General features: G+C 37.7%; 1 protein-coding gene across 3 annotated transcripts in view; it reads right to left on the bottom strand.

Moving 5' to 3' along the window:
* The window catches only part of CCNB3 (cyclin B3), a 78283-nt gene that overhangs the window by 35211 nt on the left and 19202 nt on the right, over positions 1-23870 (bottom strand). For 2 of the 3 annotated variants that reach the window (XM_053202324.1, XM_015072576.3), the window contains exons 4-7: positions 20030-20160; positions 10874-13790; positions 9884-9979; positions 8549-8641 (exon numbers count right to left, since the gene is read on the bottom strand). In XM_053202324.1, coding sequence (XP_053058299.1) covers positions 8549-8641; positions 9884-9979; positions 10874-13790; positions 20030-20160 — 3237 coding nt within the window. Of the gene's footprint in view, positions 1-8548; positions 8642-8667; positions 8942-9883; positions 9980-10873; positions 13791-20029; positions 20161-23870 lie in introns of those variants that run through there. The other variant, XM_027054062.2, reaches the window with a different exon arrangement.

The raw sequence follows: 23870 nt of genomic DNA, 5'->3' as shown, positions 1-23870 counted from the left end.
GCCTGGGAGGCAGACAGCTTGGACACAGGGTAAAGGCAGGGAGCAGATGGAACCCTGAGACAAAGGAGGCGTGACTGATCATGCATCTGTGAGGGTGTGAAATTCCCACTCCAGAGACTAGAGGGTGGGGTGAAGCAATTTTCACCTCTAGCACGCCCATACTGGTCGACCCCAGTGAGCTAAGCATAGCACCAAGGGGAAAATGGAGCTGTTACATTATGCCCCACCCACCTATGCCATCCAGACACATCCCCCAGAAGACCAACACAAATCCCTTCCACCCACTTAGTCTATAGATCATAGTGTGCTACCCAGGTTCAGTTCCAGGGGAAACTGGATCTAGCTTCATTTGGGATTTTGTTTGCTTGTTTGCTCATTTTCTTTGCTTCTCTTTTTATGTTGTTTTTTTCTTTTCTTTTCATTCTTGAATATAGAAATCTCAAATTTTTTATTTCATCCTATTTATTTAAAATTTTTTAAATTTTGGGGGTTTTTTAAGTGTTTTTTTTTCTTTTCTCTCTTTTCTCTTTTCTATCAAGCTTCTCTTAATAAGCAGACCAAAACACACCTAGGATCTAGATTCCCTTATTCTAATTTTTTGTTTTGTTTTTCATTTTTATTTATTTTATTTTATTAATTTTTTTTCATCCAACAAAATGACAAGATGGAGGAATTCACCCCAAAAGAAAGAACAGGAAGGAAAGACAGCCAGACATTTAATCAATACAGATACAATACTAGCCAGGGTTGAAAAAAGCATAGAAGACACCAGAGAGTCCCTTTCTGCAGAGATAAAAGAACTAAAATCTAGTCAGGCCAAAATTAAAAATGCTATAACTGAGATGCAATCTCAAATGGATGCCATGATGGTGAGGATGGACCAAGCAGAGAAGCGAATAGGTGATATAGAAGATAAAATTATGGAAAATAATAAGGCTGCAAAAAAGAGGGAAACAAAGGCAAAAGATTACGATACAAAACTTTGTGACTTATTAAGAGTAATAACATTCCTATCACAGGAGTCCCAGAAGTTGAAGAGAGAGAAAAAGGGGCAGAAGGTTTATGTGAGCAAACTATAGCTAAAAACATCACTAATCTGGGGAAGGACACAGATATCAAAATCCAAGAATCACAGAAAACTCCCATTAAATTCAACAAAAACCGACCATCACCAAAGCATATCATAGTCAAATTCACAAAATGCACAGACAAGGAAAGAATCATGAAAGCAGTAAGGAAAAACAGTCCTTCACCTACAAGGGAAGACAGATCAGGTTTGTAGCATTTCTGTCCACAGAAACTTGGCATCCAGAAAAGAATGGCAGGATATATTCAACATGATGAATGGGAAAAATACGCAGCCAAGAATTTTTTATCCAGCAAGTCTGTCATTCAGAATAGAAGGAGAAGGGAGCCTGGGTGGCTCAGTCAGTTAAGCATCGGACTTTGGCTCAGGTCATGATCACACGATTCATGAGTTTGACCCCTGCATTGAGCTCTGTGCTGATAGCTCAGAGCCTGGAGCCTGCTTTTAGTTTCTGTGTCTCCCTCTCTCTCTGCCCGTCCCCCACTTGTGGTCTGTCTTTCAAAAATGAATAAACATTTTTAAAATTTTTAAATAAAAAAAGGAGAGATAAAGAGCTTCCCAGACAAACAAAAACAAAAGGAATTTGTGACCACTAAAGCAGCCCTGCAAGAAATTTTAAGGGAGACTCTTTGAGTGTAAGAAAAACAAAACAAAAAAATGACCAAAAGCAACAAAGACCAGAAAGGACCAGAGAACATCACCAGAATCTCCAACTCTACAGGCAACACAATGGTAAAAAGTTCGTATCTTTCAGTACTCACTCTAAATGTCAATTGACTAAATGCTCCAATCAAAAGACACAGGGTATCAGAATGGATTAAAGAAACAAGATCCATCTATATGCTGCCTACAAGAGACTCATTTTAGATCTAAAGACACATGCAGGTTGAAAGTGAGGGGATGGAGAACCATCTATCATGCTAATGGATGTCAAATTAAAGCTGAAGGAACCATATGTATATCCAACAAACTAGGTTTTAAAACAAAGACTGTTAACTAGGGATGAAGAAGAGCATTATATCATAATGAAGGGGTCTATCCACAAAGAAGATCTAACAACTGTAAATATTTATGCACCCAACATGAGAGCACCCAAATATATAAATCAATTATAACAAAAACAAAGGAACTCATTGATAATAATACAGTAATAGTAGGAAACTTTAATAACCCCCTTACAGCAATGGACAGATCACCTAAGGAGAAAATCAACAAGGAAACAATAGCTTTGAATGACACACTGGACCAGATGGACTTAACAGATATATTCAGAACATTTCATTCTAAAACAGGAAAATACACATTTTTTTTGAGTGCACATGGAACACTCTCCAGAACAGATCACATAGTGAGTCACAAATCAGCCCTCAACAAGTACAAAAAGATTGAGATTATACCTTGCATAGTTTCAGACCACAACACTATAAAACTTGAAGTCAAACCATAAGAAAAAATTTGGAAAGACCACAAACACTTATAAAGAACATCCTACTAAGGAATGGTTGGGTTAACCAAGAAATTAAAAGAGGAAATAAAACAGTACATGGAAGCTAATGAAAATGAAAACACGACAGTCCAAACCCTTTAGGATGTGGCAAAGGCAGTCATAAGTGGGAAGTATATAGCAATCCAGGCCTTCCTAAAGAAGAAAGAAATATCTCAAATATACAACCTAAACTTACACCTAAGGAACTGGAAAAAGAACAGCAAATAAAGCCGAAAACCAGCAGAAAAAGGGAAATAATAAAGACTACAGCAGAAATCAATGACATCGAAATAAATAAAAATAGAACAGATCACTGAAAATACGAGCAGGTTCCTTGAAAGAATTAATGAAATTGATAAACCTCTAACCAGACATATCAAAAAGAAAAAGGACCCAAACAAATAAAACCACAAATGAACGAGGAATGATCACAACCAACACTGCAGAAATATAATTATAAGAGAATATTATGAGCAATTATATGCCAACAAATTGGGCAATCTGGAAGAAATCATTAAATTCCTAGAAACATATAAACTACAAAAACTGAAACACGAAGAAATAAAAAATTTGAACACACCCATAACCAGTAAACAAATTGAATGGATAATCACAAATCTCCAAATAAACAAGAGTCCAGGGCTAGATGGCTTCTTGGGGGGAGTTCTGCCAAACATTTAAAGAAGAGTTAATACCTATTGTTTTGAAACTGTTGAAAGCAATAGAAATGGCAGGAAAACTTCCAAACTCATACTATGAGGCCAGCATTATTACCTTGATTCCAAAATCAGGCAAAGACCCCACTAAAAAGAAATACAGACCAATTTCCCTGATGAACATGGGTGCAAAAATTCTCAACAAGATACTAGCAAATCGAATCCAACAATACATTAAAAAAAATTATTCACCACAATCAAGTGGGATTTATTCCTGAGCAGCAGGGGTGGTTCAATATCCACAACTCAATCAACATGATATACCATGTTAATAAAACAACAGATGAGAACCACATGATCCTCTCAATAGATGCAAAAAAAGCATTTGACAAAATACAACATCCTTTCTTGATAAAAACCCTCAAGAAAGTAGGGATAGAAGGAACATACCTCATCATCATAGAAGCCATATACAAAAGGCCCACAGCTAATATCATCCTCAAGGGGGGAAACTGGAAGCATTCGCCCTAATGTTAGGAACATGACAGGAATGTCCACTCTCACTACTGTTGTTCAACATAGTACTGGATATCCTAGCCTCAGCAATCAGACAACAAAAAGAAAATAAAAGGCATACAAATTGTCAAGGATGAAGTCAAACTTTCATGCTTTGCAGATGACATGATACTCTACATGGAAAACTTAAAAGACTCCACCAAAAACTGCTAGAACTGATAAATGAATTCATCAAAATCACAGGATATAAAATTAACATACAGAAATTGGTTGCATTTCTATACACCAATAACGAAGTAGCAGAAAGAGAAATCAAGGAATCAATCCCATTTACAATTACACAAAAGACCATAAGATACCTAGGAATAAACCTAACCAAAGAGGTAAAAGATCTGTTGGCTGAAAATTATACAATGCTTATGAAAGAAACTGAAGATGACACAAAGAAATGGAAGAACATTCCATGTTCATGGAATGGAAGAACATTGTCAAAATGTCTATACTACTACCCAAAGCAATCTACATGTTCAATGCAATCTCTATCAAAATAACACCAGTATTCTTCACAGAGCTAGAACAAACAATCCTAAAATTTGCATGGGACCAGAAAAGACCCCAAATAGCCAAAGTTATGTTGAAAAAGAAAACTGAAGCTAGAGGCATCACAATTCTGGACTTCAAGCTGTATTACAAAGCTGTAATAATCAAGACAGCATGGTACTGGCACAAAAACAGACAAAAATCAATGGAACAGAATAGAAAACCCAGAAATGGACCCAGAAATGGCCAACTAATTTTTGACAAAGCAGGAAAGAATATCCAATGGAAAAATGACCATCTCTTCAGCAAATGATGTTGGGAAAACTGGATAGTGACAGGCAGGAGAATGAAACTGGGCCACTTTCTTAAACCATACACAAAAATAAATTCAAAATGTATGAAAGACATAAATAGAGACAGAAAACCATCAAAACCCTAGAGGAGAAAACAGGCAACAACCTCAGCCACAGTAACTTCTCACTAGACTGTCTCTAGAGGCAAGGGAAACAAAAGCAAAAGTGAACTACTGGGACCTCATCAAGATAAAAATGTATCTGCACAACAAAGGAAACAATCAACAAAACTAAAAAGCAACTGATGGAATGGGAGAAGATATTTGCAAATGACATATCAGATAAAGGGTTAGTATCCAAAATCTATAAAGAACTTATCAAACTCAACACCCAAAAACAAAATAATCCAGTGAAGAAATGAGAAGACCTGAACAGACACTTTTCCAAAGAAGATATCCAGATGGCTAACAGACACATGAAAAGATACTCATCATCACTCATCATCAAAACCACAATGTGATACCACCTCACACTTGGTAGAATGGCTAAAATTAACAACTCAGGAAACAACAGATGTTGGAGAGGATGTGGAGAAAGGGAAACACTTTTGCACTGTTGGTGGGAATGCAAACTGGTGCAGCCACTTTGGAAAACATTATGGAGTTTCCTCAAAAAATTAAAAACAGAACTACCCTACAATCCAGCAATTGGACTACTAGGTATTTATCCAAAGGATATAGGAATGTTGATTTGAAGGGGTATACGCACCCCAATGTTTATAGAAGCACTATCAACAACAGCCAAAGTATGGAAAGAGCCCAAATGTCCATCGGTGGATGAATGGATAAAGAAAACATGGTATGTACACACACACACACACAATGCAATATTACTCAGTGATGGAAAAGAATGAAATCTTGCCTTTTGAAACAATGAAGATGGAACTGGAGTGTATTATGCTAAGCAAAATAAGTCAGTCAGAGAAAGACAAATATCACATGATTTCAAATATATTATTTCACCCATATGTGGAATTTAAGAAACAAAACAGATGAATATAGGGGAAGGGAAGGAAAAACAAAATAAGATAAAAACAGAGAGGGAGGCAAACTATAAGAGACTCTTAAATACAGAGAATCAACTGAGGGTTGCTGGAGGGGAGGGAGGTGGGGGGGATGGGCAAAAGGGTGATAGGCATTAAGGAAGGCACTTGTTGGGATGAGCACTGGGTGTTATATATAAGTGATGGATCACTAAATTCTACTCCTGAAACCAATACTACACTATATGTTAACTAACTTGAATTTAATTTTTTGAAAAGTCAACAAACAAAATTAAAAATAAAACTATGGTGAGATTCCTCTACCCAACTGTTACATGGCTAAAATAAAAAAAATACTGATACCAAGTGCTGACAAGGATATCTATCCTTGTGTAGAACTCTTACACACTACAGACGGATCTCAAGGGAATTATGGTGAATAACAAAAGTCAATCTCAGAAAGTTATGTACTGTATGATTCCATCCATATAACATTTATGAAACTACAAATTATAGACACGAACAAATTAGGAGTTTCCAGGGACAGGAAGGTGAGGGGAGAATGATGGCTGTTGATATAAAAGGGTAACATGAAGGATCTTTGTGGTAATGGAACAGTTCTATATCTCAACTGTGGCGGTCATGCTTACAAAATTTACATGTGCGATAAAACTATATAGACTAAACACACACAACAAATAAGTACAGGCAAAATTGATGAAATTTAAATAAATTTAATTATGACACTATATTATAGTCCTGCAAAATGTTATCATTGAGAAAAAGTAGGTGAAGGGTACACAGAACCTCCCTATATGGTTTTTAACAACTTCTTGTGAATCTTATTTCAAATCAAATGTTAAATTTTCATAGAACTATATACCTAAAAGTCCACTTTACTGTTTACTTAAAAATGCAAAAATTAAAGTTATAAAAACACTATGTATATTTTCTAGAACTGTGATTCTCTATCAAAAGGTGTACATTAATATCACTTGTGGAGCTTTATAAAAATATATGTGCGCCTTTACCCAAAACATACAAAAACACTAATTCAAAGGAATACATGTACCCTGAGTGTGTGTGTATGTATGTGTATGTGTGTGTATATATATATATATACATATATATATATATACACACACATACACATATATATATACACATATACATGCCTGAGCCACACCCCCACAATTCAATTCTGATTTGACAGTATATGGGACTTGGGCATCTATGATTATATGATTCGTGCACTAGAGGTACACCCCTAAAGTGGATGACCACCACTTTAAAAGTGGAGGGATAGGGTCGCCTGGGTGGCTCAGTCGGTTAAGCGTCTGACTTCAGCTCAGGTCATGATCACACGGTTCATGGGTTCAATCCCCTCGTCAGGCTCTGTGCCCATAGCTCAGAGCCTGGAGTCTGCTTCGGATTCTGTGTCTCCCTCTCTCTCTACCCCTCCCCTGACTTGCACTCTTGTCTCTCTCTCAAAAATAAACATAAAAAAAATTAAAAGTGGAAGGATAATATACACACACAAATATGAACAGTAGCTGTGAGTTGTGTGATCACAGGTAATTATAATTTATTACTTTGCTATAACAAATGTGAATTTTTGTGCAATTAAAATAACAAAAGCTTTAAAAAATTTTTTTAATGTTTATTTCTGAGACAGAGAGAGACAGAGCATGAGTGGGGGAGGGGCCGAAAGAGAGATGGAGACAGAATCCGAAGCAGGCTCCAGGCTCCAAGCTGTCAGCGCGGACCCCGACACAGGGCTCGAACTCACAAACCGTGAGATCGTGACCTAAGCCGAAGTCGGTTGCTCAACCGACTGAGCCACCCAGGCGCCCCACAACAAAAGCTTTTAAAAAAAAAAGATTCAGTTCATCATTCCAGCTAGTACAGATATTTTATCTCTGATATCCATTTATGTGCTATCTCTATTCCCAGTTTCATGCCATGCAATATCTGATGAGTAGATCTTTTCTGTTCTCATCTACATCACGACTAAATGTCAATTAGAACAAAGTCCACTGGCAGTCCTTCTTCTACCTTAATAACGATCAGCAACCTTTGGGATCACTTTTACTTACATAAGATCTACCCAAATTCTACTCTTACCTAATTTACTATTTTTCATCATTTCCATAAGATGAGAGGTATTTTTGTGCTCTGCTGATATCTAAATATACCACGTCATCCACATCTTCCTGGTCTGTTACTTTGAAGTGACCCTGAACCACTCCTCTGGTACTCAATAAAGGATATTAAACTATATGACCTTTTCTTCCCAATTACATAGTCAAGACTCTTCTGGGAATAACCTATGCCTTGTAATTCCTCACAAACTCCATAGCAAGTCATTCAATTCCATTAATTCAAGAAATACTTACTGATATTCCACTATGTGCCAGGTACTTCTCTGGACTATCCTTCCTTAGTGTAAAGTGGTAATTAAGTATTCATGGCAGTATTGCCTCAACATCCAACCCTGCACAAACAGCTACCTGCCATGTCTAGTTCTGCCATGTCTGCCACACTGTCCTTCCTGATCCCACCCGAAGCTTGAAAGACTTTCTCACTTACCTCTACCCAAATTACTAGATAGACTTTTACAAAATTTTGAGAATGATTAAACTATCATACCATCATTGCCTTTTCTAGAAATAGTCTCTCCTTCTACTGGGTTCTCACAGTATCTTATATATAACATTCTTATAGTACTTAGGGTATTCTACTTTTTATCATACTTATCTGTCTGCATATCTTATCTTGTCCCCTAGATCATAAGCTCCCTGAAGGCAGGAACCATGGCTTACTCAGCTCTGTACACCCAGAAAAGTTTTACCATGCTTGGCATCTGGTGATGTTGAATGATCAATAAAGAGAAGAGCAGCCCCTTAAAGCAGCAGTTGTCAGGCTTACCTGCACCTCTACCAACCAGTCCACAAGAATGGCCCTCATGCAACTGCTGATGTCAGTCTGCCTGTGCATGTATTTTGTAAGTATGAACTTTTCCTGGCAGCAATAAAAAAGAAATATTAACAAATAAGCACTTCTTTTGGTTCAAAAATGGTAACTTAGAAAAAAATACTGCAACTCATTTCTCAGAAAAATAAATTATAATAACATAATTAATTTCTTCACAGTTCTACCTCATTATTTTCAGCTGGTATCAGATAGGGGCAGATCAAAGTATCTTTTTCCAGATGAGTTCTTGTTATCCTTGGGAAATGGATGCACATCATATTCAAGTGTCAGGGTGGATAATGAGGAGTCCAGGATGTATATGGAATATGGGCAGGAATAGGCCTATGACTACAGAAAAATACCAAAGAGGTTTTGCCCCTTCTTTGCAATTCAATCCAATGCACAATCCCACACTATGTAGAGCAGTGCTTCTCAAACTTTAACATGTGTACCATTTGGGATCTTTAAAATTCCCATGCCAATTTAGAAGGTCTGGGGTAGGGCTAGGTTTCTGCATTTCTAACAAGATCCCAAGTGAAACTGACAGTGCTGAGCTAAGGCCCACACTTGTAGTATGACAAAGTTATCTCTTACTTCCTCCAAGATATACTAGAAAAAGTGAAGGATCTGGAGTCAGTTAATCAAACATTACATCTCTAGAGAAAAGACAAGATATTCATCCTCCCTTTTATGTATGGCCTGCTAAAATTGTTAGCTGGTTGGTAGATAATCTTGGCCCCATATGTTCCATTGAGAGAGAGAGAGAAAAAAATTGGGAAATCAATGAATTTTAGTGGTCAAGCAGACTGGCAGATTTCAAAGGAGGAAGAAAACTTCGCCAGGCTGGAGAATGATTTTACATATGATGCCAGAAACTTGGATAGAGAAGGGAAAAGATTGCTAAGAGCAGCCGCCCAGAAAGAGACTACTATTTCTGTGTCTGAGACTGTCTCCTTAACAATTATAGGTGCAGGCTTATGGTCTTCAAAGTAATCAGACTTTAGCCCATATCCTAGCTCTACCATATACTAGTTATGTGATTCTGAGCAGTTTCTCCAATCTACAAAAAGGGGGTAATAATACCTACTATCATGGAGTTACTGGGACAATTAAACAAGATAATGTGTATAAATCCCTTAGCATAATGTCTAACTTATAATAAGTTACTAGTAAATGTCAGTTGTCACTGTTGTTAATCATCATTACCTCCCCTTCAACTTACATTTGAAGGATGGAGTGATGAGAAAATGAGACCTAGAAATCCTTCTTCTCCAACAGCCACCTACATACCTCTCTCTCCTTCATGTAACTGAAGATATCCTTGGCATATATTGAGTTGAAAAATGGATCATTATGGTTCTCGTCAATATCCTCCAATGGGGTCATCTGCTTGGAAATCACCAAAAAGACATTAGGAGAAGAAAGATTCCAAGGAAGGCTTAGCACATACACATAAATGATATACTCCTTTATTCCCACTGTCATCTTCTGCTAAGTTTCCTAAAGCCTTATATATCCTGGGCCATAACAGAGCACTGCTTGGTCCTTCAATACTCATACTGCTAACTGACCAAGAAATGTTTAGTCCTCCTTGTACATGTCTACTCTGCCCTAGCAACTAGACACCATTTTTATAAAATGGTAAGTCCAAGACTCTCCAATAAAAACACTTTTATTTTACTATTTCAACTTATGTTGCCTGTCTTCTTAGGTCACTTGTTTTGTCCCAATGCTTTGATCTAACCCAATTCATTTTCTTGGTAGCCTTTTCCTCCCATCTACACATTTACCCAGGTTGTTTTGCCTACAAGAAAGGTATTTCTCCTCCTGCTTGCCAAATCTCATCCCTTCATCCTTCCAATTTACAACTTAAATACCATTTTCCTTGGGAAATACCTCTGTGGACTTTACCCATCTTTGACTGGAGTCCACTGTAAATGGAGATTGCAATTACTAAGAAAGGCAATTTCCTGAAGGAAATTGGCTAGCCACTACTGTAAAGACCAGTTTTATACACACACACACACACACACACACACACACACACATACACATTCCAGATCCTTGTGGGTATTCTTGGAATAAATACTTTCTAATTGTTTGGGTGTATTTCTATGTCAATTGGAAAGTCAAGAGATCCCATAAGGCTAACTTTATTTACTATAGCTTACTATATACAGATCAATCGCTTAGGAAGGCAAAAAAATCTCTTTACTGACAGCCACATACAGGATAACAAAGAACACATTATCTAATTTAAGAAGGAAGAGAACACAATACCTCCTTCTGTGAACTCTTGCTCCAAGGTGAGAAAGGTCTATTAGAACTGGATTCACAAGCACTGGGCTTGTTTATAGTACTGAACTTGCCCACACTGGACATGGTAGCATTGCTGGACATGCCTATTCTGGATTCGGGGGCAGTGCTGGACACATGTGAGCTGGTTTCAACTTGGAGGATCAAAAAATCTTCGAGAAAGGTGTCTTCCTTGTGGATGGGATTCTCTTGCAAGGCCAGTGGCTCCTTCAGGGACAACTCCTTATCAGTGGCGGATTTCTCATTCAAGGCACATATCTCCTTGAAATGGAATGTCTCATTGAGAGTAGGCTTCTCTTGTATGGCCAAGGACTCCCTTAGGATGGTCTTCTCAATGCTGGGCTTCTCCTGCAAGGCCGAGGGCTCCCTCAGGGTAGCTTCTTCCTCAATTGTGGGATTATCCTGCAAGGCGAAGGACTCCCTTAGGATGGTCTCCTCAATTCTGGGCTCCTGAAAATCCAGTGGATGCTTAATAAGGGATTCTTCATTGGTGACATTCTCTTGCAAGGCCAACTGCTTCTTCAAGAGGAACACCTCCCCCTGAGCAGTGAGTTTCTTCTTTAAAGATAATTGCTTCTCAATGCTTATTGTTGCCACCTCAGTAGAGAGCTCCTTCTTCAGAACCAATGTTTTATTTAAAAGGGATTCCTCTTCAGTAGTGCTTTTCTCCTGCAAAGCAAACAGCTTCTTCAAAGAGTAATCTTTGGTATCAGTCTTCTTCTGCAAGCCCAAAGCCTTCCAGAAGAGGGACTCATCTTTGTTGGTAGGTTTAACATGCAGTGAAAATGGATCCTGAGAGAGGAATTCCCCCTCAGTTGTAGGCTTCTCCTCTAAGGCCAATGGCTCATTAATATAGGATTCTTCTTCAGTGGTGGTCTTTTCTGCCAAGGCCAATGGCTTAGTTGAGAGCGACACCTCCTGCAGAGTGGTGTGCTTCTCTTTCAGTGTAGATGGATCCTGGAAGAGGAACTCCTCTTCAGTTATAGACTTTCTATGAAAGGTCAATAGATTCTTAAAGGATGACTCTTCTTCAGAGGTGGTATTCTCTGAGACCAGTGGCTTCTTTAAGAGGAACACCTTCCCCTGAGTGATTTGCTTTTTCTTTAAAGATAAAGGTGTCTTGGTAAGGACTGCCTCCTCAGTTGAAGACTTCTTCCTAAATGACAGTGGCTCCATACAGAAGGAATCTTTATCTTTGCCAATCATATTCGGCAAGTCCAACAGTTCTTTGCACATAGACATCATTATTTGAGTGGCACACTTTTTCTTCTTTAAAGATAAAGGCTCCTTGGTGGAGACTGCCTCATTTATGCTATGTTTCTTCCTAAAGGAAACTGGTTGCATAAGAAATTCATCTTCACCATCGATATTCTCCTGCAATGACCATGGCTTCTTCAAGAGAGCCACCTCCCCCTGAGTGGTGTGCTTCTCTTGCAAGACAGAGGATTCCTTGAAGGGAGACTCCTCCTCAGTGGTAGGCTTCTTTTTAAATGTCAATGGCTCCTTAATCAGTGACTTCTCTCCAGAGGTGGTCTGCAATACTAGTGGCTTCTTCAAGCAGGACATCTTAACCTGAGTAGTACACTTTTTCTTCTTTAAAGAAAATAGCTTCTTGGTGGGGGTTGCCTCCTTGATGGTACATTTCTTCTTAAAAGCCAAAGTCTCCTTTAAAAGTGACTCCTCCTCAGTTGGAGTCTTTTGCAAGGTCAATGGCTTCTTCAAGATGGACATCTCCTCCTGAGAGGTGTGCTTCTCTTGCAACATGGACGGGTCTTGGAAAAGGGACTTATCAGTGGTAGGCTTCTTCTTGAAAGACAGTGGCTCTTTAATAAATGACTTTTCTCCAGAGGTGGTCTTTTGCGATTTTAGTGGCTTCCTCAAGTGGTACATCTTCCTCTGAATGGTACACTTCTTTACAGGTAATGGCTTCTTAGTGGAGTTTGCCTCCTCAGTAGTATGTTTCTTCCTAAGAGACATTGGCTCCATAAGAAGTGTATCCTTACTGTCTTTTTTCTCCTGCAATGCTTGTGGCTTCTTCAAGAGGACCTCCTTCTCATCAGTGGTGTGCTTCTCTTGCAATACAGAGGGTTCCTGGAAGAGAGACTCCTCCCTAGTGGTAGGTTTCTCTTTAAAATACAATGGCTCCTTAATGAGTGCCTTCTCTCCAGAGGTGGCCTTCTGCAATTCTAGTGGCTTTTTCGAGTGAGTCATCTTCCCCAAAGTAGTACACTTCTTCTTTAAAGATAATGGCCTCAAGGTGAGGATTGCCTCCTTGACAGTAGGTTTCTTCTTGAAAGCCAGTGTCTCCTTAATGAGTGACTCCTCTTCAGACTTGGTCTCCTGCAATACTAGTGGTTTCTTCATATGGGACATCTTCCCCTGAGTGGTATACTTCTTCTTCCTTGAAGATATCACTTTCTTGGTGGGGGTTGCCTCCTCTGTTCTAGGCTTCTTTCTAAAGTTCATTGGCTCCATAAAGAAGGAATCCTCTTCAACACTGATGTCCTGCAAAGCCAAGTCCCCCTGATATGTGCACATCTTCTTTAAGGATAATGTTCCTTTGGTGATGGCTTCCTCCTCAGTTTTATTCTTCTTCCCAAAATTCATTAGCTCTACAGCAAATTCATCACTACTATCAGCCTCCTCCTGTAAAGATGGTGGCTTCTTCATGAGGGATACCTCCCCCTGATTTGTGGACTTCTTTAAAGATAATGACCTCTTGATGAGGGTTGTGTCCTCAGTACTGGGTTCCTCTTCTAAAATTATTTGCTTTTTGAAAAACAAAGCCTCTTCAGTAGTGGTTGTTTTGGAGATGGTCGATATCTCCACGTTTGGTACCAAGGTAATAGAGACCACTACTGGCAAAGGTTCCAGCTTATAACTGTAAAAGACACAATGCCTGAGTAAGAAGAATGTAGTTCCTAGAATCTTCACCTACCATCTCATTTTGTTGCTGCAGTTACAAAAGGTATAGAAGGGGAAAGGGCTTCAACATCAAGAGACAGATTAAAAGGTAAAAATCAATGGGTACCATACTGAACCAACTAGGTAGCATATTGTATAGTTCTATGGTCTAGGTTCTCACACTTTTCTGAAAAATTTCTCCGAAAATCCGTGTTATGTTTTCCTATATATGACTTATTTACTTTATTTACATACAAAGTCTTTATTATAATACCACATTGTACGAGTTATATGCTATATAGTATCAGTCTCCCTCACTAGCTGCATTTATTTTTGTCTATCAGCATCAGGCATCTGGCAAAATGCAGGCTGAAATTAATATTGTTTGAAGGCTTATGAGAGAATTATAAGAGAGAAGCTTATGAGAGGTTTATGAAGGCTTATAAGAGAAAGGTGGGCTGGCACTTAATATTGGTGGTGTCTTTTTTTTTAAGTTTGAACTACAGAATATTTTATTTTACATTATGTTTTTATTAATTTTTTTCAAGTTAGTTAACATACAGTGTTGTCTTCGCTTCAGGAGCAGAAGCCAGTGATTGCACTACTAGGAATTTATCCAAAGGATACAAAAATGCTGATTCACAGGGGCAAATGCACCCCAATTTTTACAGAAGCACTATCAACAATAGCCAAATTATGGAAAGAGCCCAAATGTCCATTAACTAACATTGGTGGTATTTAACCACATCCCCTTCAACCTAGGCTATTCATGAGATACTTTCCCAGTGGAGATAATAAAAAAACCAAAATAGACATTTGTTCACATGTTTCAGACTCAAAGCTTTGTTCTAAACAGGATTTCATGACCAAATCACTGGAAGACTCGAAATCAGAATAAAAGAGAATTGCAGAATGCAATAATCAATCTGAACAAAAATAAGTCTCTCCAAAAGACTAGATACCATATGATTCCATTTATATGAAATATCCAGAATAGACATACCCATAGAGGTATATCCATAAAGGAAAGCATATTTGTGGTTGACTATGGCTGGAAAGGGGTAGAGAGGAGACTAGAAAGGGGGACTGGCAAAGGAAAGGGACTGCTAATGGGTTCAAGTTTCTTTGGGGTGGGGGTGTTGAAAAGTTCTAAAATTAGATAGTGGTGATGGCTGTACAACTCTATGACTATAATTTAAAAACCACTATATTGTTTTAAAAAAGAAAGTGTTTCGAGAGGTTCCACATGGCCAGATAGATTCCAGGTCCCTCCTGATGAGAATTTTTAAATGTAGTCTTCGGATAATCTAGTTATGATTAAAAGTATGCATTCTGGCTAGACTGCCTGAATTCAAATCCTGGCTCCTCCACTTACTAGCTGGGTGACCTTGGGCAAGTTGATTGTCTGTACTTCACTTTTTTAACCCATACCATGAGAATCATATTACCTCCTTTGTAGGGTTGCTGTGAAGATCTACTTAATATGCAATAAAAACATGTAAAACAAAAAACTGTTTGAAACAACTGTATGCCAACAAATCAGGTAGTTTAGATGAAATGGACAAATTCCTAAGAAGACACAAACCAGCAAAATTGACTTAAAAAGAAAACAGGAAGTATGAATAGACCTATAACAAGTAAAAACACTGAATTAATAGGGGTGCCTGGGTGGCTCAGTCAGTTAAGTGTCCAACTTTGTCTCAGGTCATGATCTCATGGTTTGTGATTTTGAGCCCCGCATGGGGCTCTGTGCTGACAGCTCAGAGCCTGGAGTCTGCTTCAGATTCTGTGTCCCTCTCTCACTCTCTCACTTCCCTGGCTCATGCTCACTCGCTCACTCTCTCTCTCTCTCTATTTCTCTCAAGAATAAAACATTAAAAAAAATTTTTTTAAAAACACTGAATTAATAATTGAAAACTACCCACAAAGAAAAGTCCAGACCCAGATGGTTTCACTGGTGAATTCTACCAAACATCTAAAGAATACCAGTTCTTCATGAACAACCCCAAGGAATAGAAGATATGAGAACAGGTCCCAACTCATTCTAGGAAGCTAATATTACTCTTATACCAAAACAAAGACATCTCAAGAAAAGTATAGTCTGATATCTCTTATAAATATAGGTGCAAAAACATCCACAAAATACTAGCAAACTAAATCCAGCAACACGTAAAAGGATTATATACCAAATGGGATTTGTCCCAGGAGTGCAATATAGTTTAACATCCAGAAATCAATTCATGGATTAAGCCATATTAACGGAATAAAAAACAAAAGCCACATGATAATCTCAATAGATCCAGAAAAATCATTTGACAAAATACAACACCCTTTCATGATAAAAGTACTCAACAGACTAGGAATATAAAGGAGATTCCTCAACTTGATAAAGGGCATCTACGAAAAACCCAAAGCTAACATCAGACTTAACGGTGAGAGACTGATGCTTTCCCCTTAAGATCAAGCAAAAGACAAGGATATCCAACTCTTCTTTAGGGGATGGGGGATTGGTCAGGTAGCAGTTGATAACTCATATAGCACTGCTGACACTTTAGGACTAAAGCCCTCTATTTTCTGAATAAATTCCAAACTCTTTGCCATGATCTGAAAGGTCCTGGTGACCTGGCTCTTATTTGCCTCTCCAAGTCCATTTCTTAAGAAACATTGGCATGGGAAATAAATATTGAGTATCTATGATACCATAAGTCTGGGGTGATCAGAGTAGGCTTTCTTGATAGAGTGAACAATGGTCTTTGTCTGTGACTGAGAGGGTTCCTGGGATGCAAGACTTTCAGTATTAAAATTGGGCAAATCCTATGAAAACCAGAATAAGTTGGTCACCCAATTATTAGAAGACAAGGATGTCCACTATTGACATTTCTATTCAACAAAGTACTAGAGGTCCTAGCCAGGGCAAGAAAATAAAAGGCAACCAGATTGGAAAGGAAGAAGTAAAACTATGTGTATTAGCAGATGACATGATTTATACAGAGAAAATCCTAGGAATCCACATAAAAACTATTAGAACTAATATATAAGTTCAGCAAGGTTCCATGATACAAGATCAATATACCAAAATCATACATATATCTATATCTTTGCAATGAACAATATGAAAATGAAATTACGAAAATAATTCTATTTGCAATAATGTCAAGAAGAATAAAATGCTTACAAATAAATTTAACAAAAGAAGTACAAAACTTATACTCTGAAAACTACAAAAATGTTGAAAGAAATTAAAGATCTAAATAAGTGAAAACACATCCCATGTTTGTGGGTTGGAGGACTTAGTATTATTAAGATGGTAATACTGCCCAAATTGATTTACAAGTTCAAGGCAACTTCTATTAGAATCCCAGCTGGCTTATTAGTAGAAATGGACAAGCTGATTCTAAAATTTATAAGTAATTGCAAGGAACCCAGAAAAACAAAACAATCTTGAAAAAGAAGAACAAAGTTGGATGAATCATACTTCCCAATTTCAAAACATACTACAGAACAACAAGAATCAAGACAGTGTGATACTGGCATAATGATAGACATGTAGATTGATGGAATAAAACAGAGTTCAGAAATAAACACTAATATTTACTGTCATTTGATTTTTGACAAGGATGCCAAGATAATCAGGTAAAGAAAGAGTAGTCTTTTTAACAAATAGTGCTGGGACAACTGGACATCCACATGCAAAAAAATAAAGTTAGATCCCTAACATACACTACCAACAAAAATTAACTCAAAAAGGAATAAAAATCCTAAGAGCTAAAGCTTGAAAACTCTGAAAAGATAATCTTAAATCTTTGTAACCTCAGATTTGGCAATGAGCTCTTAGATAGGACACCAAAAGCATAAGCAACAAAGGAGAAAATAAACTGGACTTCATCAAAATTAAAAAATTTTGTGCATCAAAGGATATGAACAAGAAAGTAAAAAGACAACCCATAGAATAAATGAAAATATTTGTAAATTACGTATCTCATCAGGGACTTGCATCTAGAAAATATAAAGAACTCTTACAACTCAATAACGAAAAACTCAACAACCAATTTTTTTTTAACGGGCAAAGGATCAGGGGCACCTGTATGGCTCAGTAGGTTAAGTGTCCGATTTCAGTTCATGTCATGATTTCATGGTTCATGGGTTCGAGTCCCACATCGGGCTCTGTGCTGTCAGCTCAGAGCCTGGAGCCTGCTTCAGATTCTGTGTCTCCCTCGCTCTCTGCCCCTCCCCCACTCGTGCTCTGTGTGTGTGTCTCTCTCTCAAAAATAAACATTAAAAAAATCTAAAAAAAATAAATGGGCAGAGGATCTGAGTAGACAATCCTCCAAAAAAGTATACAAGTGGCCAATAAGTACATGAAAGATGCTCAACATCAATCATCATCAGAAAAATGCAAATCTAAACCACAGTGAGGTATCACTTCACACCTACTAGCACAGCCATAATAAAAAAAAAAGAGTAAGGGTTGGCAAGGATGTGGAAAATTGGAAACCCTCATACAGTGCTGGTAGGAATGTAAACTAATGCAACCACCATGGAATACAGTTTGGCAGTTCCTCACTGAGTTCACCATAGAATTACCATATGACCCAACAATTACATTCCTAGGTATATATACAAAATAACTGAAAATAGGTGTTCAAACAAAAACTTGTATACAAATGCTCATAACCACACTATTCACAATAACCAAAAGGTCAAAGCAACCCAATGCCCATCAACTGAAGAATGGATAAGAAAAGTACAGTATATTCATACAATGGAATATTGCTGGTCCATAAAAGGAATGAAGTACTGACACCCGAAACAACATGGATAAACCTTGAAAACACTATGCTAAATGAAAAAAGGTAGACACATAATACCACACGTTGTATAATTCCATTTATACAAAATTTCCAGAATAAACAAATCTATGGAAACGGAAAGTAGATTAGTGATTACCTAGATCTGGGGAGGATGGGGGAACTGAGAGGTGACAGCTAAAGATACAGGGTTTTGGGGTGGTTTTTTTGGATTGATTAAAATGTTCTAAAATTCACTGCAGTGATGGCTGCATAATTTCAAATATACTGAAAGCTTTTGAACTATACACATTAAATGGGTGAACTGTATAGTATGTAAATTATATCTCAATATAGAAGTTAGCAAAAAAAAACCTCACTTAGAATAAAATGTGATTATAGTGAGCTCTCAATAAATGTCAGCTACTAGCTCTAGTGCTATTATTAAGGTCCATTCCACTGAACCCTAAGTGAAGGCAAGAATGTTTATGGTATTTTGTGAGGATTTCTCTGCTAAAGTTAGACTTATAAAAGAAATTCAGGAGAAAATAATGCAGGGAATTAAAGTCAAAATACACATAGAAATCCCAGGAATTTCATTTCAGCAAGAAACTAAGTAGGAATAAATACTAATCTGGTTTGATTTCTTTCTCCTAGGTAATTAGAAAAAGTGACTCATGGACCTAACATGTTAATTTTCTGGAGTTACCCAAGCTTTTTCTCTTACCCTTTGGAACTCATGCTTAGGCCTGCTGTATCTGTTCAGCTAATTTATTCTCTTTCCTGAAAGTAATTCCCACTGGGATGAGGAGAGGTCTCCTCCACTTTCTAACTCACTCCACTTTCTAAGGCCTCACTCCACTTTCTAACTCTTCTTCTAATAAAAGTTTTTCTAGGGGTAAATCCTTTTTCTAACCCAAATAAGAATACTCATACCTACTTGCAAAACCTATGAACAGTTCCCTGTAACATCTGGAATACAAATGTTTTGGGCCTAGAGAGAGAGAGCAATTTCTCTCCAGTAACAAGGAACAAGCCTCTCCCAAAAGCTTCTAATGAGATAAGCAGATTGGCAAACTATCAACCAGCGTCTGAGTATCCCCTGAAAAGTTGCCACCATACTCTCAATAATAGACTAGCTCAAACAGGGACTTAATTACTAAAAGAGAGAAAAGATGAGCCCAAGATCTTTTGGCAAACTTCCCAATGACAACAGCTCTTTCAATATGCACATGCCATGGAAGGAGAGAAGAGGCCTATAACACTTCAGCAACCACAGCTGGGCCTACCTCAGCACCCAGGGGTTAATGTATAATCACCACTGTGGCACACTAAATATGTCTCAATGGGGGACAAAAGGAGGTCAAATGATGTCACATACTCTCCTTTACCATCTAAAACAATGCCATCAGAGTCACTTCTTACTCACCTTTCCATATTCATCTCATTGTTTTTGGCCAACCCAAGAGCAGGTGTGTTCCCTTTTATCTTCTTGGAAACATCTTTAACAAACTCCTTACTGGCTTCCTTCTTGAGCTGGGCAGGTTGAATTTGAGAAGCCTGTGAAAAAAATGAGGTGGGGGTGGGCAGGGGAAGAAGGAAGCAAGGAAATCTGGAGAACCACAAATTATCTAATAGGTAGCTCTTACAGGAAAATTTTGACTCACATCCCCACCTTGTTTGGATATTCCCAAGAGTAATAATCGAAACATCTCACAACCAGTGTGGTACTGGTGCCAACTAATCACAGCAGAAGCTAGCAGTACAATAGTACTGCTAAATATTAGCTAAATAGCAGCCTTAAATGATTCCAAGATACAAAAAATGTAGTTCTAATCTCCATGTCAGGCATACTGGCTGGCAAATTCCCAGAAAGATGTTTTGTTAATATCACATTCCACTTTGACTCCATAAGATGTTCAGAGGGAGAAAAAGGTAATATAACTGGCTTGGCTGCCTGGGTATACCAAAATCAACTAGTTTTTCAGGTAGACCTCTGCCACAACACTACCTGCAATACATCTATCCCATCTCATTGAGGGGAAATTTATTTAACATGGGGCTTTGGGGAACTCCACCATAAACTCTAATCATGACTAATTCTATTAAACAAAAGAGATCATGAGACTGTGAATATTTTCAGTAAAAATAAATTTAAAAGTTGTGCCTTTAAAATGAAACAAACTGAACATAATTGTATTCCAAATAAATGCCGTAACCACATTAAGGGAAAAAGAAAACAGAAGAAAATACAACAACTAATCCAAGTAAACACAGTATTAGACTATATACCCTTAAGATACACATCTTCAGTCAGGATGGGTTTGTGGGGTGGCAAAGAACATTGCAAATAAAGCTGGAAATATTTTTAACAGGTTTATTATGGTGGTATGAATGAAGTAATTTTGAAACCCTTTTAGATGGGTTATAGTATTGAGTAAATGTGTTGATGTCCTTGGTTACAAGAGTTCTCACTGTAGGAGAAAGAAAATACAAATATGGATTAGGGAATGCAAGAAAAATCCCTGTGTATTGGAATAGGAACTGTCCAAATCCATGATTTCTTAAATAGGTGTATGTATATACATCTGAGTATATAGGTATATGTATACATGTGTGTGCATCTGTGTATACAAATATATGTGTATGTATGTTTAAGTACACATATGTGTGCATGCATAGGCATATGCAGATATTTCCTAGTTCTGTCTGCTGAAAGGGCAGAAAAAGTAGGTGCTCCAGTAGCACACTTAGCACTGAGATCTTGGTCTCTAATACCATTCCCCACTAAAAGGAACCAGAGTTCTTTGGAGAAATGGTTGACTCCAGGGCTGAGATAAAACAGATGCAAGAGGAACCTAGAACATCTTGCTATGCTGGAAAGAAGAGGCTCAAAAAATTTCTGAGATGGGGTGCCTGGATGGCTCAGTCAGTTAATCATCTAACTCTTGATTTGAGCTCAGGCCATGATCTCATGGTTTGTGAGTTTGAGCTTTGCATTGGGCTCTGTGCTAGCAGCGTGAAGCCTACTTGGTATTCTCTCTCTCTCTCCCCCTCTCTCTCTACCCCTCCCCCACTCATTCTCATTCTCTCTCTCAAAAATAAACATTAAGAAATTTTTTAAAAAATTTATGAGAATATGTCACAAAGACACAGCAGTCAGATTGAGGGGAACTCTACTGGCCAAATCTGGGACAATTTGAGCACCAAAATAATTAAGTACAATAACGAACAATAAACCACTGAAAAAATGGGAATTTATAAGTCCACACTAATAATAAATAAACAGGGAAGGAGGGAAGGCTCACACTTTAATAGAATACCAAGGGCAGACTGGTAAATGTGAAGTGAGTGCTATAGCTGGAAAAATCAGCATAAAGATTTGGTTTAGACAAAAATCATCAATGGATGTTAAATCTAGGGGAAAATTTTTATGTAGAGCAGGTTATTTGCAGGCTCTTAAGAGTGTGTCCCACAGACCACATATTAGTTGCAAGAGGAAAAATTATAAATAGTAATTACACAGTGGGAAGCCAGACAACATCTTGACTGCAGCTCCCCAAAGCCCCATGTTAAATAAATTTCCCCAGACAACATCTTGACTATCACCAGTGAGGGACAGATGGACATCATGTGCCTCCAGATGTGATATCCTAAGGGCAGAACATCACCTACACAGTACCCCAGCCAAGTATGTATAATATCAATCTAGTCACATAGAAGCATCAGACAAACACAAAATGAGGAATGTTCTATTTTTAAAAAGGTGTCTAGGTGGGACTGTATTCTTCAAAAAATGGTAATGTCGATGAAAAACAAAGAAAGGCTATGGAAATGTTCCAGATTAAAAACAGCTAGAGACACAACAAGTAAATGATACTACACTGGATCTTTTACTGGAGGGTAAAAATACTTATAACATTGACCTTATAAGGTCAACTGAAAAAATTGGAATATGAATAGATGACATAAAAATATATCAATGTAAATCTATAAAGTTGTTAATAGTACTGTGGTTATACAATACAATTTCTCTGAGGAACTATACACTAAAGTACTTAGGGGTAAAGGACCATGATGTATATAAGCAAATGGGATAAAATGTTAACTATAGGTTAAACCAGGTGAAGGGTATATGTATATTATTTGTACTACTTTGTATTTTTGCAACTTTTTGTAAACTTGAACTTATTTCCAAATGAAATATTAAAAAATATGCCTTTGTATCATCAGATCATAATAAGCAACCACAATTCAATAGGGAATTCTTTCTTAGGTCCCCAAGTCATCCAACTCTGATCCTCAAATAGCTTGGCACTATTTTCATTTTAACTTCTTACCTAAAGTTTTACAAACTCCCTACGTGTGCAACCGAGATTCAGTATTAGAAAAGAAATGTATTCTTGGCAGAAGAGAGGTGGAGACCCCAACACTTAGGGTGAAACTCTCTACCTGCCATATGTGAAAGTTCAAAGCACTAATATTCTCAGATTTCAGCTCAAGGGGACCTTAATCTGCACTTCCTTACAATTGTTTCATTAAAAAAAATACGAAAATTGTGTCCTACTGACACAAAATCATTTAGGTAAATGTGGATACAGACTCTATCTCCTTGTCTACTAGCTTAGGACCAGTTCTTACATATCAAAAGTCCTTCCCATGCTTGAATGATAAAGAGGAAAAGAAAAATACAGCAGATTAATTACAACAGATAGATTCCTTTGGCAGGCCAGGACCTCACTGGTGAATGCTGAGGAAAAGATAGATGTGTGGACATGGAGACTTAGTAATACAGACAGAAAGAAGCAAATAATCATATAGGGAATCCCCAAAATTCTGAGAGAAAGGAGCCCTCACCCCTCAAATAGATGAGCTCAGACATAGGAATGGTTTAGGCACATTGTAATGATGGAACTTTCTCTGGCAAGTACCAAAGACTATTCAAGGTGACCAAATTGAATCTTCAGAACTTATATGCAAAGGGGAATTCTGCTTTCTGAGTTTCTGGAAAGCTAGGGGTAGAGCTACTGCTGAGAGATGCCTTGCTTCTCCCACTCCAACCCTATATAAGGATGTGGCCTAATAGATAGTGCATCAGTTGGAGACCCAGAAGGATCCTGGATGATTTCTTTTCTATTTGTTTATTCGTGTTTGTTCTTTATGAATTGCAGTATAAACTTCATGGAGGGAAAAAAAAAAACGACTGACACACAGCCAGAAATTTTCTCATATGCTGTAAGACCTTGTTTTGCACATTGTCATAACTGCTC

The sequence above is a fragment of the Acinonyx jubatus genome, chromosome X (genome assembly GCF_027475565.1).
Source record: "Acinonyx jubatus isolate Ajub_Pintada_27869175 chromosome X, VMU_Ajub_asm_v1.0, whole genome shotgun sequence".
Classification (NCBI taxonomy): domain Eukaryota; kingdom Metazoa; phylum Chordata; class Mammalia; order Carnivora; family Felidae; genus Acinonyx; species Acinonyx jubatus.
The sequence above is the reverse complement of the archived record's forward strand: the minus strand, read 5'-3'. Positions and strand labels throughout refer to the sequence as shown.